Source organism: Electrona antarctica, assembly GCF_951216825.1.
Source record: "Electrona antarctica genome assembly, chromosome: 19".
Lineage (NCBI taxonomy): Eukaryota > Metazoa > Chordata > Actinopteri > Myctophiformes > Myctophidae > Electrona > Electrona antarctica.
Window position 1 is genome coordinate 1,872,965 of NC_136800.1, and position 14,524 is coordinate 1,887,488.

The window sequence follows — 14,524 nt, forward strand, 5'->3', positions numbered from 1 at the left end:
CCATATGAAAAAGGTGAATACACAAGGGTGGGAACATTAAGCAGTTGCCTGGGCCCATGTTGATAAATCATGTACAGTCATTATCTTAAAAGACAACACAGATAGACCTGAAGGACCACAGTGTATGAGCGCAGTTCTGTATGGTCTTGCTTTACTGGAGGCCTCTGCAAACGGCTCGTGAATCATTATCACTGGCAGGTTCAGTGGATGTTTAACTGCAAAGGGCTTCAACAATGTTTCACATAAAGTTGCGCCAGTTTGAGCACTGAACTGCAGCAGTGTGTGTGTGTGTGTGTGTGTGTGTGTGTGTGAGATACAGCCGAATTCCCTTCAACAAACCCAGTGACCCGATCAAAACATCTACCACCACCACACCTACATTCAAAACACATGCAACAGGAATCAGTATAGTACATAACAATACCTCGAGCGCCCAGAGGCCATCTCTCTCCAACAACATTCCAAGGGTGTTCTGCACACCTCACAAAGCTCACCCAACATAAGCAACATCTGCAGGCCCTTGGGCTCAGGAGAGAGAGAGAGCGAGAGAAGTCGTCAGATGCAAACAACAGGATCTATCAGTTGGCAGAAAAGGGTTCACAGTTCAGATAATCCAGCAACACTGGAATGGCATTGATGGACTAGTCTTAATCTCACCAACACTGATCCTTTAGGGTTTAAACTAATCTGTCAATGGTCACTGAGCAAGAACAATTTCCCCCTTTTGCTGCCGACCGCTACTTACCTTTCATCCGATTATCAAATCACTGCATTACATGGAGAGGTACTTTGCACGACCACAGAGTTTACTGGCATGTTCTTGACATGCCCAAACACAACACGGCCTGGCAAGAGGTCTGTGCTCACAAGGAGCACACTTGAATTGATAGAAGTGAAAAGCAAAAGCAGATAAGTTATTGTGGCAAATCTTTACTTAAGGAGTTGATAGCAGTCTTTCTTATTACAAAGAGTGTACAGAAACAATGCTGGTCTCTCAGGCGTATATGAACACACAGCCAGACCCCGAGCACTTAATTGGGACAAGCACAACAGTTGCCATGGAGACCAAACCGTTTTGGGCTAGAGACGTTTCTGCAGTCTGTATTACCATCCTGGGATTACAAATGGTTTGTTTCACGTTAGGTCACGTCATCTTTGAGTCACATACAATACGGAACAGACGGAGCTACGCAGAGTGAGAAGAGAAACCGTCCCAACACCCCCCCCCCCCCCTTAATTAAGTTGTAATTAACTGACTGTAAACTCAATAGAACTATTTGAAGGGTCAGTCAGCCATCATCGAACAAAGCCCAAAAACTAAATATCTTCTTGCATATGCGCCGTAAAGTACATGGGACTTAAAACTATTAACCAACCCTTAATAACCAGATGTGTGTGAACCCTGATATTTAATGGTGAAGTTCTAGCTAACTTGGTCATCTGCTGTTGGGGGCCACTTGCCAGGTGATGTCACTGATCTGTCGTAATCTATCGAGTGGTTTTGATTCAAGTCAATGATTAATCCTTCGAGACGAAGACACTCACTGCAGGAGTGCTTTATGCGGAGACACTTGACATGAACACACTACCTAACCCTCTTCCAAGTGCCAACCTGCTACTTCCAAACACAATAATTGAAAAACCCATCCATATAACAAATATAAATACATCTGGGGTTTTTTCTCTCTCCGAAGATTGTTAAAGCACAGCGAAGCAATTATATAAATAGCTGTGATCTAAAAAAAAAAGAAAAAAATCAACACAGCCGATATAAATTAAGAGAAAAGTAAAACGGAAAAAATAAGCTTGACCCTTTTAAGGCTGTGGCTTCTAAACCTAGTCCTACTTTACTCAGATCTTCACAGTAGTTCTAAACCTAGTCCTACTTTACTCATATCTTCACAGTAGATGCAGTGACAATCCTTGCATGTTGGGAAGAGAACGTGAGGGGAAAATACAATGAGGGGATTACTGCAAAGCATCAAGTTTAACCCCTTGGTGTTTTAAACATTATGTTATAATTTAGCTATTGAAAAATAGCAGATCTACAAGCTCATAGCGCGCCACCGAGTGGCGCGCTACGAGCTTGTAGGTCTGCTATTTTTGAAAAATCGTGAATATATTTATTTCAGAAAACTGGAGGATTTAGAATAATTTTTATTAATGTCGAGGTCAGGCCTAAATGGGTTAAACGTTAAAAAAAAATCATTTTATTAGCCTCTTAAACCCTATAAACTTAGTTGACCAGGGTCTCCCAGGGCTCCCCCCACCCTTCTACACCACATGCAGAAAATAGCCGATCTACAAGTTCATAACGTTTACGGTCTGAGAGCTTTGCAGATTGTTTTGCCCTCAGAACAGGGATTCTAGGGTTCACGTAGATTACGATCTTAATGTGTTCCGTTCATGATTCTTGGATTTTTATGGAATATTAAAATATTTGGCTAATAAATCGACCAATTTTGATACCAATATTGCAATAGCGGTTTTTCCCCACCAGTAGGATTTCCCCATACATACACCCGTTCATACTAGCATCGTGATGATTGGAGCAGATTCCTAGAGAAAAAAAAAACATGGGATTCTGATTGGATAGCTTACTGAACACTACACTTTCTAAAAAGGTATAGGTAGGTTAACACGGTTTGTATGCCAACGCATCAACGCGGTTTGGATCATAATTATCTGCATGACATCAACTGGACATTGAATAAAGTGGCAAAAAACAAACAAACAAACAAACAAAAAAAACAACTAAACTAAACCCATTCTGGGCGGGAACCCCTGTTGGTGTTTCAAGCATTATGTTGTACTTTAGCTATTGAAAAATAGCAGATCTACAAACTCATAGCGCGCTATGAGCTTGTAGATCTGCTATTTTTTGAAAAATAGCGAAAATGTAGCGCAGATTTAGAAGACCTTTTATAAATTTCGACGTCAGGCCTAAATGGGTTAAACCCTCTTGCCCCAACTAGCAGGTCTCTTCCGTCCAACTGAGTGAAACAAGATTTGGGAGGGGAGGAGGTTGGGTATAGGATAACATTTACAGAAGGAGAAAGACCAGGAGAAAGGGTTCATTTGGTGCAATTCATTAAACGCAGACTAAAAGTCAATTCAAAGTCCCAGCCGTGGTTTTTATAATAAAGCCCAAAGAGGTATTGAAAGCCACCGGGCGAAGGGGAGGGCCGTCATTCCTCTTCGCTTCCGTTCCGAGGAGAAGGTTCCAGGGGAGGGAGGGAGGGAGGGAGGCAAGGCCATATTACTCCATGATGGTTCTGTAGATGATGGGCTCAATGAAGTCCTCTCTGTATTTGGAGTTGATGACGCGTTGCCTCTTTGAGCTCTGCTTCACGTCCTTCTGGGTGAAGAGCTCGAAGCGCATGTTCGACGCCACAGACTGAGGAAGCGGACACACACACACACACACACACACACACACACACACACACACACACACACACACACACACACACACACACACACACACACACACACACACACACACACACACACACACACACACACACACACACACACACACACACACACACACACACACAAAGAGTTAAGTGTGCCGACTGATTGGGCTTCGATACAGTTTTGCTAGGGATGGAGCTCGAAATGAGATACCCGAAGAAAACTCGATAACACATTTATTGAGTACCGGGTATCAATAAGCTTATTGCATTATTTTGGATCATATATATTGTCATCATTTATAACAAAATGATCCAGAATGTGCAGTAAAATCCTTTCCGTTAATTCCACTCAAATTGAGGAAAACTGGACCCTGGAAGTATAAATGGGCCCTAAGGGGCAATTCTTTAACCCATTTAGGCCCGACGTCGAAATTAAAAAAAAAGTCTTCCAAATCCTGTAAATTCTGTATCAGTGGTGCTCAATATTTCATGTCAAGGACCCCAAAAATGATATGTAATTGGCCACCGACCCCCCCCCCCCCATCTGAAAATATGTTGTTCCAGGGACCTCCCCAGAAGCAAAGATTTGAGTTAAAAACGTTGGCTCTGAAAGAAAGATTTGTGCCACATTTTCACGATTTTTCAAAAATAGCAGACCTACAAGCTCGTAGCGCGCCACTCGGTGGCGCGCTATGAGCTTGTAGGTCTGCTATTTTTCAATAGCTAAATTATAACAATGTTTAAAACACCAAAAGTTATGCTGGAAAACACAGCTGATAGACTTGTATAGCATCCAATCTCTTTTGAGACAATATACTGATAAAAAAATGTCAACCAGGCAGTCTCAGGCTTAGCAATGGGAGAGTTTTCAACATATTGCAAAATGCTGATATGATATCAGCGTGCGGGTTTGTTTCGGAACTCTACCATTCGTGACTTGACTCGTTTGGGCAGGTCCTCCTCTAGAGTGTAGATATCTTCTCTCTTCACCGAAATCGCTGATCCGTCCTCAAACTCCACCTGATAAAGAACGCGCACACCAAAACTTAGCATAGATGAGGAGATAAAGAGAGGAAATGTTGCCGACCACGCACTTTCCGTGTACTTTTTTAGGTCTGTGTGGTGTGTGTGTAGTGTTGTTTTTGGCAGCACATTTAGATTTTAGTTTTTGGTCATTAGACTCTTCAATAGTTTAGTTTCAGTCACATTTTGGTCACCCGGAATGTTTTAGTATTTAGTCTAGTTTTAGTCGACTAAATGTCATACGATTTTAGTCGACTAAATCTAGTTGATTTAGTCAAATAAAATGTGTTTAGGCGCGGACCTTGATGCGGGCTTTGATCTACAAGCCGAGCTTGTAGATCTGCTATTTTCAGCATGCAATCCAAGTGTAAAATTACTTACACTGGATCTCTTGTCCACTAGTCCCTTCCTAACATTTTAGTCTAGTTTTTATTAGGGATGTGCCGATGAGACATTTTGGCCGATATCGATATCCGATATAATTAATAGCCGTTATGGCCGATAACCGATATTACCGATGTATGTATAATCATTTTGTCCATTCTGAAAAACACATGCAACAGGACTGCATCCTTAGGCAAGTCACATTTAACTTTAATACCTTTATATTTAATATTGTGAGCTTGTAGATCTGTTCGAGCCGTTACTTTGGGCCGTTAAATCAGACCGATTAATTAATCAGTCTGATTGATTAATCGAACCGATGACGATTAATCTAAAAACAACTACAATCGGCCGATACCGATGTGTTTGCCGATTAATCTCCCATCACTAGTTTTTATATTTGTTGACGAAATCATCCGCATATTTAGTTTTAGTCATCATGGCTTAGTTTTCATGTTGTTTCCTTTTAGTTTTCGTCACTGGAAAAAAGGTAGTCAACGAACTTTTTTTTCGTCTTAGTTTTAGCCGACGAAAACACTAGTGTGTGTGTGTTGGGGGGAGGGGAAGATCACATTACCTGATACATTGGAATGGAGTGAGCCGCTACAAACTTGCCCCCGTATATCAGGCCGTCCGTCCAGCGTACCTGGACCACATCACCGGCGGCTGGAGGGCCGAGCCGAACGCAGTCGCGATTCTGCAAAAGAAAAGAAACAGCCAGTAATACAGATGAATACTATATAACATACTGCATGCAGGACAGGAACCCCTTTTGGTGTTTTAAGCATTATGTCATGCTTTAGCTATTGAAAAATAGCAGATCTACAAGCTCATAGCGCGCCACCGAGTGGCACGCTACGAGCTTGTAGGTCGGCTATTTTTGAAAAGTCGTGAAAATGTGGTGCAAATCTTTGAATATATATTTCAGAGCGAACATTTTTAACTCAAAATATTGGCTTCTGGGGGGGGGGGGGGGGGTCCCTGGAACTACATACTTTGAGATGGGGGGGTCCGTGGCCCAATAGAGATAATTCTGGGGGTCCTCGATATGAAAAAGGTTGAGCACCACTGACATGTTTTTTTCTGAAATTGTTTAGATTTAGAAGCCTTTTTTTTTTTTTTATCGACCTCAGTCCAAAATGGGTTAAGATGGAAAGCGATCGTTTAGAAGCATTGCAAAGCGCACCTGAATGTCTTCCGGGAGGAGGTTGTCGCTGTAGGAGCCGTCGTCGAACCCCACCTCGTAGAAGGTCTGCGTGGTCAGGGCCGTGACGTCACTGTGGTAGTAGCGGCCATTCTTGTATTTACAGATCACCTTTTGGCCCAGTGCCAGCTTCAGCTCCATGGACGCTCTGTCACGCTGGAGTACACCAAAGACAAAAAGCCAGCATCAACATTCCTGATCGGCTCCAGGACGACGTTCACCGTCCTTTTCAATTAGTAACACCCAGGCGCCCAGGACGAAGATTGATTTAAAAAAATAATCACACCTGTGTGAACCGAGTGGTGCAACTCCCCTCTCCCCATGCCCCCCCCCCCCCTCCTCTCTCTCTCTCTCATAGGCCTATCTCACAGCATTTCCCTGCCCCCTTTTTATGCCCCCTTTTGGAGATAGTGGTGTTCTTTTTTTTGCGGTCCATAGGCTTCCATGTTAAAAGAGGTATTTTCACAAGCCACAAACTACCGTTTTGTAAAGGTAAGGTTTATTTTACTTATTTGAGTTGTTAAACCATTGTGTTTTCTTCATATTATTACCGGTCTTTGACATTTTAACATTAGGAAATGTACTTAGATTCTCCAGAGGAAAAAAAAGTGTAAATGCCTAATGTTAAATGACACCACTATCTACCGGAAGTGGCCGTGGAAAGGGGGCTGTGAGATAGGCCTAATTAGCAGGCAACAGTGCAGCACTATCTCTCTCTCTCTCTCTGTGTTTCTGGCACAACAGCGCCACTTTTGCCCCTACTGCTACTCATAGTCACACACGGACATTGCTGTTCCTTGGAGTGGTTGCACCACTCAAAAAAGACAGAGGTTATTGATATCAAAACCGCATCGCTCCACAGCATGGGGAGCGCCTGTTGCGCAACACTCGAAGTCGCGCAACAGTGGGACGTCATCGAAAATGTTCACCGTTTGGCCGACGAGACTGAAAATCTTGAAAAGTTAATAACTCTTGATCTAAATCAAGACTTCTTCTAAGCAAAGATCATGTGATTTAACGGATTAAATAACCCCGGGCGTTCGGGGTGTTTTAATCACTGAAGCCGTCATCAGTGAGAGAGGGGACATTTATCGATGAACCAAGTGTAGCGATATTGAAAGGAAAAGTAATGAAACCCCTCGTCCTTTTTTCTTCTTCTGAAAGAATATATATATATATTCAAAGATTTGTGCCGCATTTTCACGATTTTTCAAAAATAGCAGACCTACAAGCTCGTAGCGCGCCACTCGGTGGCGCGCTACAAGCTTGTAGATCTGCTATTTTTCAATAGCTAAAGTATAAACATAATGCTTAGTTAAAACACCAAAAGGGGTTCCCGTTCAGAATGGGTTAAAATTGTTTAATACAATGCAGAAGTACTTAGTATTGATACAATCGATTATTTGCATTGCAAAACGATTCGACTACCGATTATTTGCATTGCAAAAACGATACGATACAAAGTCAATGTTTGCCGTTTACATTTAATACTTCCGATTCTTGAAATAAAATAAAAAATCTCTTTTTCGATGCAGTTACTACATCATTACACCGATACCATCGACGCATGCCAACTTAACCTAAAGCTAAAGGTTATATGAACAAGAAATGTGTGTTGAAATCATTCCAGTGCGCATTGCCATTATTTTGCGCAGACTCAGACAAGTTCCAACATACACCCAAGGAAGAACTTGAAAGCTATTGCTGGCCAAGAAATCATTGCAGGTATTTCTGCAAAAAAAAAAAAAAGACTGCCTCTGATGGCCCTCAATTTACAATTTACAATTTAGGCATTTAGCAGACGCTCTTAATCCAGAGCGATTTACATTAGGCAGGAACAAAAGTATGGGAATCACATATATAAAATGCATTTATCAAGAAACATGCGTAAGCTAAGAACGTAACTAGAACATATCTATATAATGACACTATACATATTAACTATACATATATACTATACTATGCTATACATATGTAGGCTACTATGATGTGCTATGACTACATACAATGCACTTATTGTGCTGTCTACATGACATGCTATAAGTCTGTTTCAAATGCTATCTAAGTCTAAAAGTGCTATCTAAGGGGGTAGGATAAGTGCTATGGGCCATGATGGAGTCTGAAAAGGTGGGTCTTCAGACTACGGCGGAAGATTGGGAGTGATGCCGCAGTTCTGACTGCAACGGGAAGTGCATTCCACAGTTTTGCCTCAACTAGTGCTTTGCCTGCCTAGGAGTACGTCTACATTGCCTGAATCCACCCTCTACTTCTGTTATGCCATTTAGACCTGGGAACGATTCTACATGTCTTCTGAATCCCAGTGGCGTGCACAGACATTTAGAGGGGCAGGTGCTCAAGTGGGGAAAAAAGGGCACTTTGTGCAGCGCGTGGAACCGGCCGGTTGCCTTAATAGTGTGACATTTATAGATTGTGGGGCCTAAATAATATATTAGAAGCTTTTTATCAAGAATTGATCAATGTTACCATGGTCCACATACTGTACAGTGTAACTGTACAAAATATGCCCAATGTGCCCTTTTTCTAAAGGGCACATTGCAAAAGGGCACTAGGGGTGCTCTAGCACCCCCTAGTGTCTATCTGTGCACGCCACTGCTGAATCCTGACAGTTTTCTGAAAACCCATGTTTCTATATCAGTGGTTCTCAAACTATTTCACATCAAGGACCCCCAGAAATATATGTAATTGGCCGCCGACCCCCCCATCTGAAAATATGTTGTTATATCACCGAGAATCATTAAAAGATAAATAATATTGTTATTTGGTCAGATTGACTGATTGACCCAGAGGAAGGCGACTTAACCTATTCAGGACGGGTACCCATTCTTGGTGTTTCAAGCATTGTGTTATGCTTTGAAAAATAGCAGATCTACAAAGCTCGTAGCGTGGCGAAAAAGTGTGAAATGTGGCGCAAATCTTTGAATATATATTCTTTCAGAGCTGACCTTTTTTTAGCTCAAATCTTTGCCTTCTGGGTGGGGGGGGTCCCTGAAACAACATATTTTCAGATGGGGGTCCACGGGCCAAATACAGATCATTCTGGGGTCCTTGACATGGTAAGGTTGAGAACCACCGACATAGAAACATAGGTTTTTCAGAAAACTGTCAGGATTTAGAAGCCTTTTCTTTTCTTTTTTTTAGAATCATCCTCCGGTCAAAATGGGTTAACTGTATTTTTTTTTTTTTAATTCTTCAGCAATTTATAGCATCAACGCAACAATCAAACGCAGCAATTTCTCTAGCAATGAAAACAAAACATGAAAGTAAACATCACAGCTGCAGCATTACAAGCAATCCCAGTGCAACGGGAACATTCACTGACATTTACAGCCGTACAGTTGTCTTTGCGTGTCTCCCGATGCCAACAAACTGTTTTCTGTCTCCGCCAATTAGTGAATAAAGCAGCACGAACATGCACAAAAGTCAAGAGAACCCCTGCGGCACATTGGAGCTAAATAGCTTTGCAGCCTTTACCGTTCTCTGTCTGGTATACTGACTAAATCAATGGCCGGGGTCCAAGATAGGCAACGGAGTAGACATGGGAACGGATCTCTGCATGGCTAATTGGACCCAGCACTTGCTTGCTTAACCCATTTTGGGCGGGAACCCCTTTTGGTGTTAGCATTATGTTATGCTTTAGCTATTGAAGAATAGCAGATCTACAAGCTCATAGCGCGCCACTCGGCTTGTAGGTCTGCTATTATTTAAAAATCGTGAAAATGTGGCGCAAATCTTTGAATATATATTCTTTCAGAGCGAACGTTTTGACTCAAATCTTTGCTTCCGAGGGGGTTCCTGAAATAACATTTTCAGATGGGGGGGGGGGGGTCGGCGGCCAAATACAGATAATTTTTGGGGTCCTTGACATGAAATATTGAGCACCACTGATACAGAAACATAGGTATTTCAGAACTCTCAGAATTTAGAAGACATTTTTTTAAATTTCGACGTCAGGCCTAAATGGGTTAAGACCACTGTGGCAGAAAGATCATCGCTGTCCATCATCTTGCAAAAGGATTAGAGGATTACCTTGGGAATAAGAGCCCCAGGGGTCTCAGAAGTGTATACGTTCGATCTTATCCTAAATGGCAGAGCTAGGAAAAATCCTATTTTGCCATCATGGAACAGCAAAACCTGCATGTCTGTGTCCTCCTGTCTTATCTCAGACCTCCTGTTATGTTTTCTTGAAGGTGTAGTGAAATGGATTTTTGGGGCATTTTTCTGAAGTTTTTTGAAGGCAGAATCTTAGTTTCTGAACCAATCAGAGCGTCGCATCCCTCCAGGCTATGGGGACGTAGGTCCGTCTCATGCACGACCACGTGCACGCACATGCACAGTGGTTTGTTTACAAGTGACAGAGAGACCTGCAGCAAAGCTAGGGGGTTATCTCTAGCCTGTACACAACCTATATACATATTTTAGCGTGATGATTACGTTTAAAACGAGAAATGCACTGTCTGGATGTCATCTTGAATGAGATTAAAAACGGAGTAGTTTGTAATCAAAACCAGCTGTGTTTGGACAGACGTGCAGCAATGGGAACCAAACTGGCGAGCTTCATTTGTATTGGCTTTTATTGATGTGTATCTCTACACGTCATCACGCAGCACGTTTTCGTTTTAAGGAAGTAATTACATTTTTATGTTTATGGACTTTTGATATAAAAAAAAACACAAAAATTTGAATTTTCCCTTTTTTTTGGCATCCATTGTTAGGTAATGCCCATATGATGACCACGGATATGCTCTAAAAGTGTGAAAATTCCAAAACCACAATGGCAATCATCATTTGCTTATGTCTGTATTCACGGTTAGAATGTGCTCTTACCAACAGCTATCCATTTTATGACAAATGTATGTCAGATTGGCGGAAAGTGGGAGGGGGTAGTCACTCTGTCCAGAGTTTGTTATATAATATAACATTAATTATATAATACATAATTCTTTTGGCAGCGGTGGCCGAACGGATAGCGGAGCGGTCTTGATACCGGAAGGTCGCTAGTTCGAATCAGCTGTCCGACACGTTAAAATTACCACCGCTGAAGTGCCCTTGAACAAGGCATTGAACCACTACGATGAAATGTGTTCTATGAGCAGGGCCTGGCTGGAAACAAGTTCTTGAGCTTAGCCCAGATACCCTGGGTAAATATAGTAATCATTTCATTTCATTTCTGCTTCCATTTAACATTGTTCACTGAACATCACTGTACATGAGGGTAACCTCAGTGTCTTTTGAGCATAAATAAAGGTTGGAAATTACACACAAAAAATATTCACACCTTGGTGGTATAATACACTTTACAACTTAAAGTGTTACACATAATTGGCTACGAGTTACGATGGGGCGGGCAAACACCGTCTTATTAAAGTGAGCGTGTATGCTGGCCACTGGAGCTGGGGTTTATGCTAACAGCTAGCGGTGGAGATAGAGTTATGACCTTAAAAAAAGAAAAGAAAAAAAAAAGGATAGAATAAAAACATAACTGCATCAAAAGTAATAAACAAACCATCTATCTAATAATTTAGCGGACGCTCGCTCGCTGTCTAAAATCGCTCGGTCGCTGTCTGTCAGTCAGTCAGAGTACTTCCTTAGCATAGAGCAAGACAGCTGCTCGCTTTCTGCGCCATCTCACAACGTCACGACGCACGGACCGCCTCACGGAACCTAGCGCCGCACAGCCCTGTCCTCCAACCTCAATCTGCCCTGCATTACCACACACACGCCAAACATTCTAACATTCATCTTAATTAAATTAATTTGCGTAGGGAAAAAAAACAACATCTCCCCGCAAATCACGTGTCACCAGTGAAATGCATGTTGGGACGGACACAGATTAATACTGGGACACACTTTTCCCCGCGCAACAGACCCACACAGGGAAAACAACTCGGACCCCGTTACGACTAGCTACTCTTGCGTCAGTCGACATAACTTCTTCTTTGGGGAAGCATCGCGGCCAACGCGCGGGTTGCGTGGCACAGGCACCTGAAAGCCAACATCATTTGCTGTTCATATATTCAGAACGGGTAAGGACTATTGAAATGTCTTCTGCTGTATATTCTTCTGTTTGTTGATGTAAAGCACTTTGTAATGCAAATTTGAAAGGTGCTATATAAATAAAGTTTTATTATTATTATTATTATTATTACTAGTACTATAATAAATGGTGAATATTGGTCAAATTGTCAACAAAAGTGAAAATAGCTGATCTACAAGCTCACAAAACGCCATGATTATGGTTGGAGGTCCCGGCCTGAAAAAGGTTGAGATACCGTCTGGCATAATATAATTGCAGATGGTACCAGGTTTCGGAAAGAGAGAAATAGTCAGTACCTCGGGTATGGCTTGTGTTTTGTGTCTGTGGCAGGTGATGAAGACGATGAAGGGCCAGTCGTCGGGGTACATGAGGACGCCCGCCGCCTGGGCGCAGGTGGGGTGGAAGGCCGTGGAGCAGCGGCCATGGGAGCACTGGACGCAGCAGCCCGTCACCTCCCTCGTCATGCGCTTCCTGCAGTACGAACACTTCTACCGGGGAGAGAGAGAGGACGGGGAGAGAGAGAGGGGAGAGGAGAGGAGAGGAGAGGAGAGGAGGACGAGACAAAGAGGGGAGGGGAGAGGAGAGGAGCGGTGAGAAAGGGTCGAGGGAAAGAAAAAAAAGCAAGCGTGGAGGTTGGTTGGTTGTGCGAGGAATGATGGCAGCATGTGACAGGTTGTTAACACCTTGCTTGCCCGGACCTATTTAATCCATTTAATCCATGTGCCCATCATTTATAGCGCCCGGACCACTTTTACCAGCGCACCGGAAGTTGTTGTGCATGTCTGTGTAGCAGCCAACAATAGCCACACCACTCTAGAGTCGATCGACAACAACGGGAGGTAAGAATAAATCTATCGCGACTAGCGACTGGACCGCGGAGCGCCGTCTAACACAGGATCTTTTTTCAGAATTGGACGGGATGATTTAGATCGGGAGTTATGAACGTTTTAAGATTTTCGTTTTCGTCCGCTAAACAGGCAGGGAACATTTTCGATGACGTGTCACTGTTTGACACGTCATCGGATCGGGCAACAAGTGCTCCTAGGCTGTGGAGCGAAGCGATCGGTTTTGATATCATTAATCTCCGTCCTATTTATCAATCTCCGGCTTGGGCACTTGACCATGACCTTGACGGAGATCTCCGCCCCGGGCCTCCATGGTGTTAAAGACTGGGTGCAATGGCTTTTTGGCACATTTTATTTGGAAGTTTCACTCCGAAATGGAAAGCCGTGTGTTTTTTTAACCAAATCAGAACGTCGCATCCCTTCAGGGTATGGGACGTAGTAGCTCCGCTACATGCGTGACGCGTGTGTTTTTTTTTAAATTTTTTTTATAATTTTTACCCCCACGATTTTGTAACCCATTTTTTCACCCAGCGACAATAATCTAATCCTGGGCGCTACACTTCCTCTGCCAATTTCCCCGGCTGGACGTAGCGCGTGGAAGGAACACGTTATTCCGACCAGTTCCTTTCCCCGTGCGTTGTTTGTTTTCTTACATGTCACAGAGAGACGGGCAGCAAAGCTCGTGGCTTATTTCTAATGTTTTCCTTTCTTTCTTTTTTTCAAATACATATTTTAGCGTGATGATTAAGTTTAAAATGAGTACACATGCAGTACACTGTCTGGATGTCATCTTGAATGAGATTAAAAACGGAGTAGTTCTGTAATCAAAACCAGCTGTGTTGGAGGAACGTGCAGCGATGGGAATCAGCCCAGGTGAATGAAATCAAGATTAATTTTTATTCATGCAGGACTCGACACGTCATCACGTTTTTGTTCAACGGAAGTTAAGTAAAATTAGATTTTTATGGACTTGCACAAAAGATGGAACTTTTCCCATTGTTTTGTCATGGATTGTTACAGTAGGTAGGCTCTGATGACCACGGATATGGTCCAGAAGTGTGAAAAAACATTGTTCCATTTCCCCACGGCTTTAAATGTCATGGGAATTAAGAACCAAGGAGGTGAGAAGGTGGTAAGAGGAAATCAACACAAGTTTCTTTCAATGGTGGCGCAATTTCCTAAATCATATCCTATTTGAAACATTGATTCATTCAGGAAAAACACAAGATCAAGAGCTCCAAGTCTAGAACAATGGCGACAAGGTCGACCCAGAGTGACTGTGAAGTCTTAATATAGCCTCCCGACTCATTATGTGAGGAGAGGGAAAATATGCTGTACTAGTGAATACAGTAAAAACCTTTGTAGGGAACATGCATATGACGACGTGTGGGTGATACATGTGTCTCTAACAATTTAGAGTTTCTATTTCCACACGGTTGCAGTGCACGGTTATAGTGCTACCCTGTGCTTTGGGGCTACCCAACACTTACAATGGAAGTGGTGCGAGCCAAAATGGGAAGCAAAAACCCAGCATGGACTATTACTAACAGGCGGCGCGCGCGCACACGCACGCACGCACACGCACACGCACACA

General features: G+C 42.8%; 1 protein-coding gene across 2 annotated transcripts in view; it reads right to left on the minus strand.

Annotated features, from left to right (window-relative positions):
- Positions 1 to 914: 914 nt before the first annotated feature.
- Positions 915 to 14,524, minus strand: part of kdm4ab (lysine (K)-specific demethylase 4A-b) — a 47,991-nt gene continuing 34,381 nt past the window's right edge. For both annotated transcript variants that reach the window (XM_079530130.1, XM_079530131.1), the window contains 5 exons: positions 12,382 to 12,573; positions 6,013 to 6,186; positions 5,404 to 5,523; positions 4,347 to 4,439; positions 915 to 3,397 (listed from right to left, as the gene is read on the minus strand). In XM_079530130.1, coding sequence (XP_079386256.1) covers positions 3,260 to 3,397; positions 4,347 to 4,439; positions 5,404 to 5,523; positions 6,013 to 6,186; positions 12,382 to 12,573 — 717 coding nt within the window. In that variant the 3' untranslated portion in view covers positions 915 to 3,259. The remainder of the gene's footprint in view (positions 3,398 to 4,346; positions 4,440 to 5,403; positions 5,524 to 6,012; positions 6,187 to 12,381; positions 12,574 to 14,524) is intronic.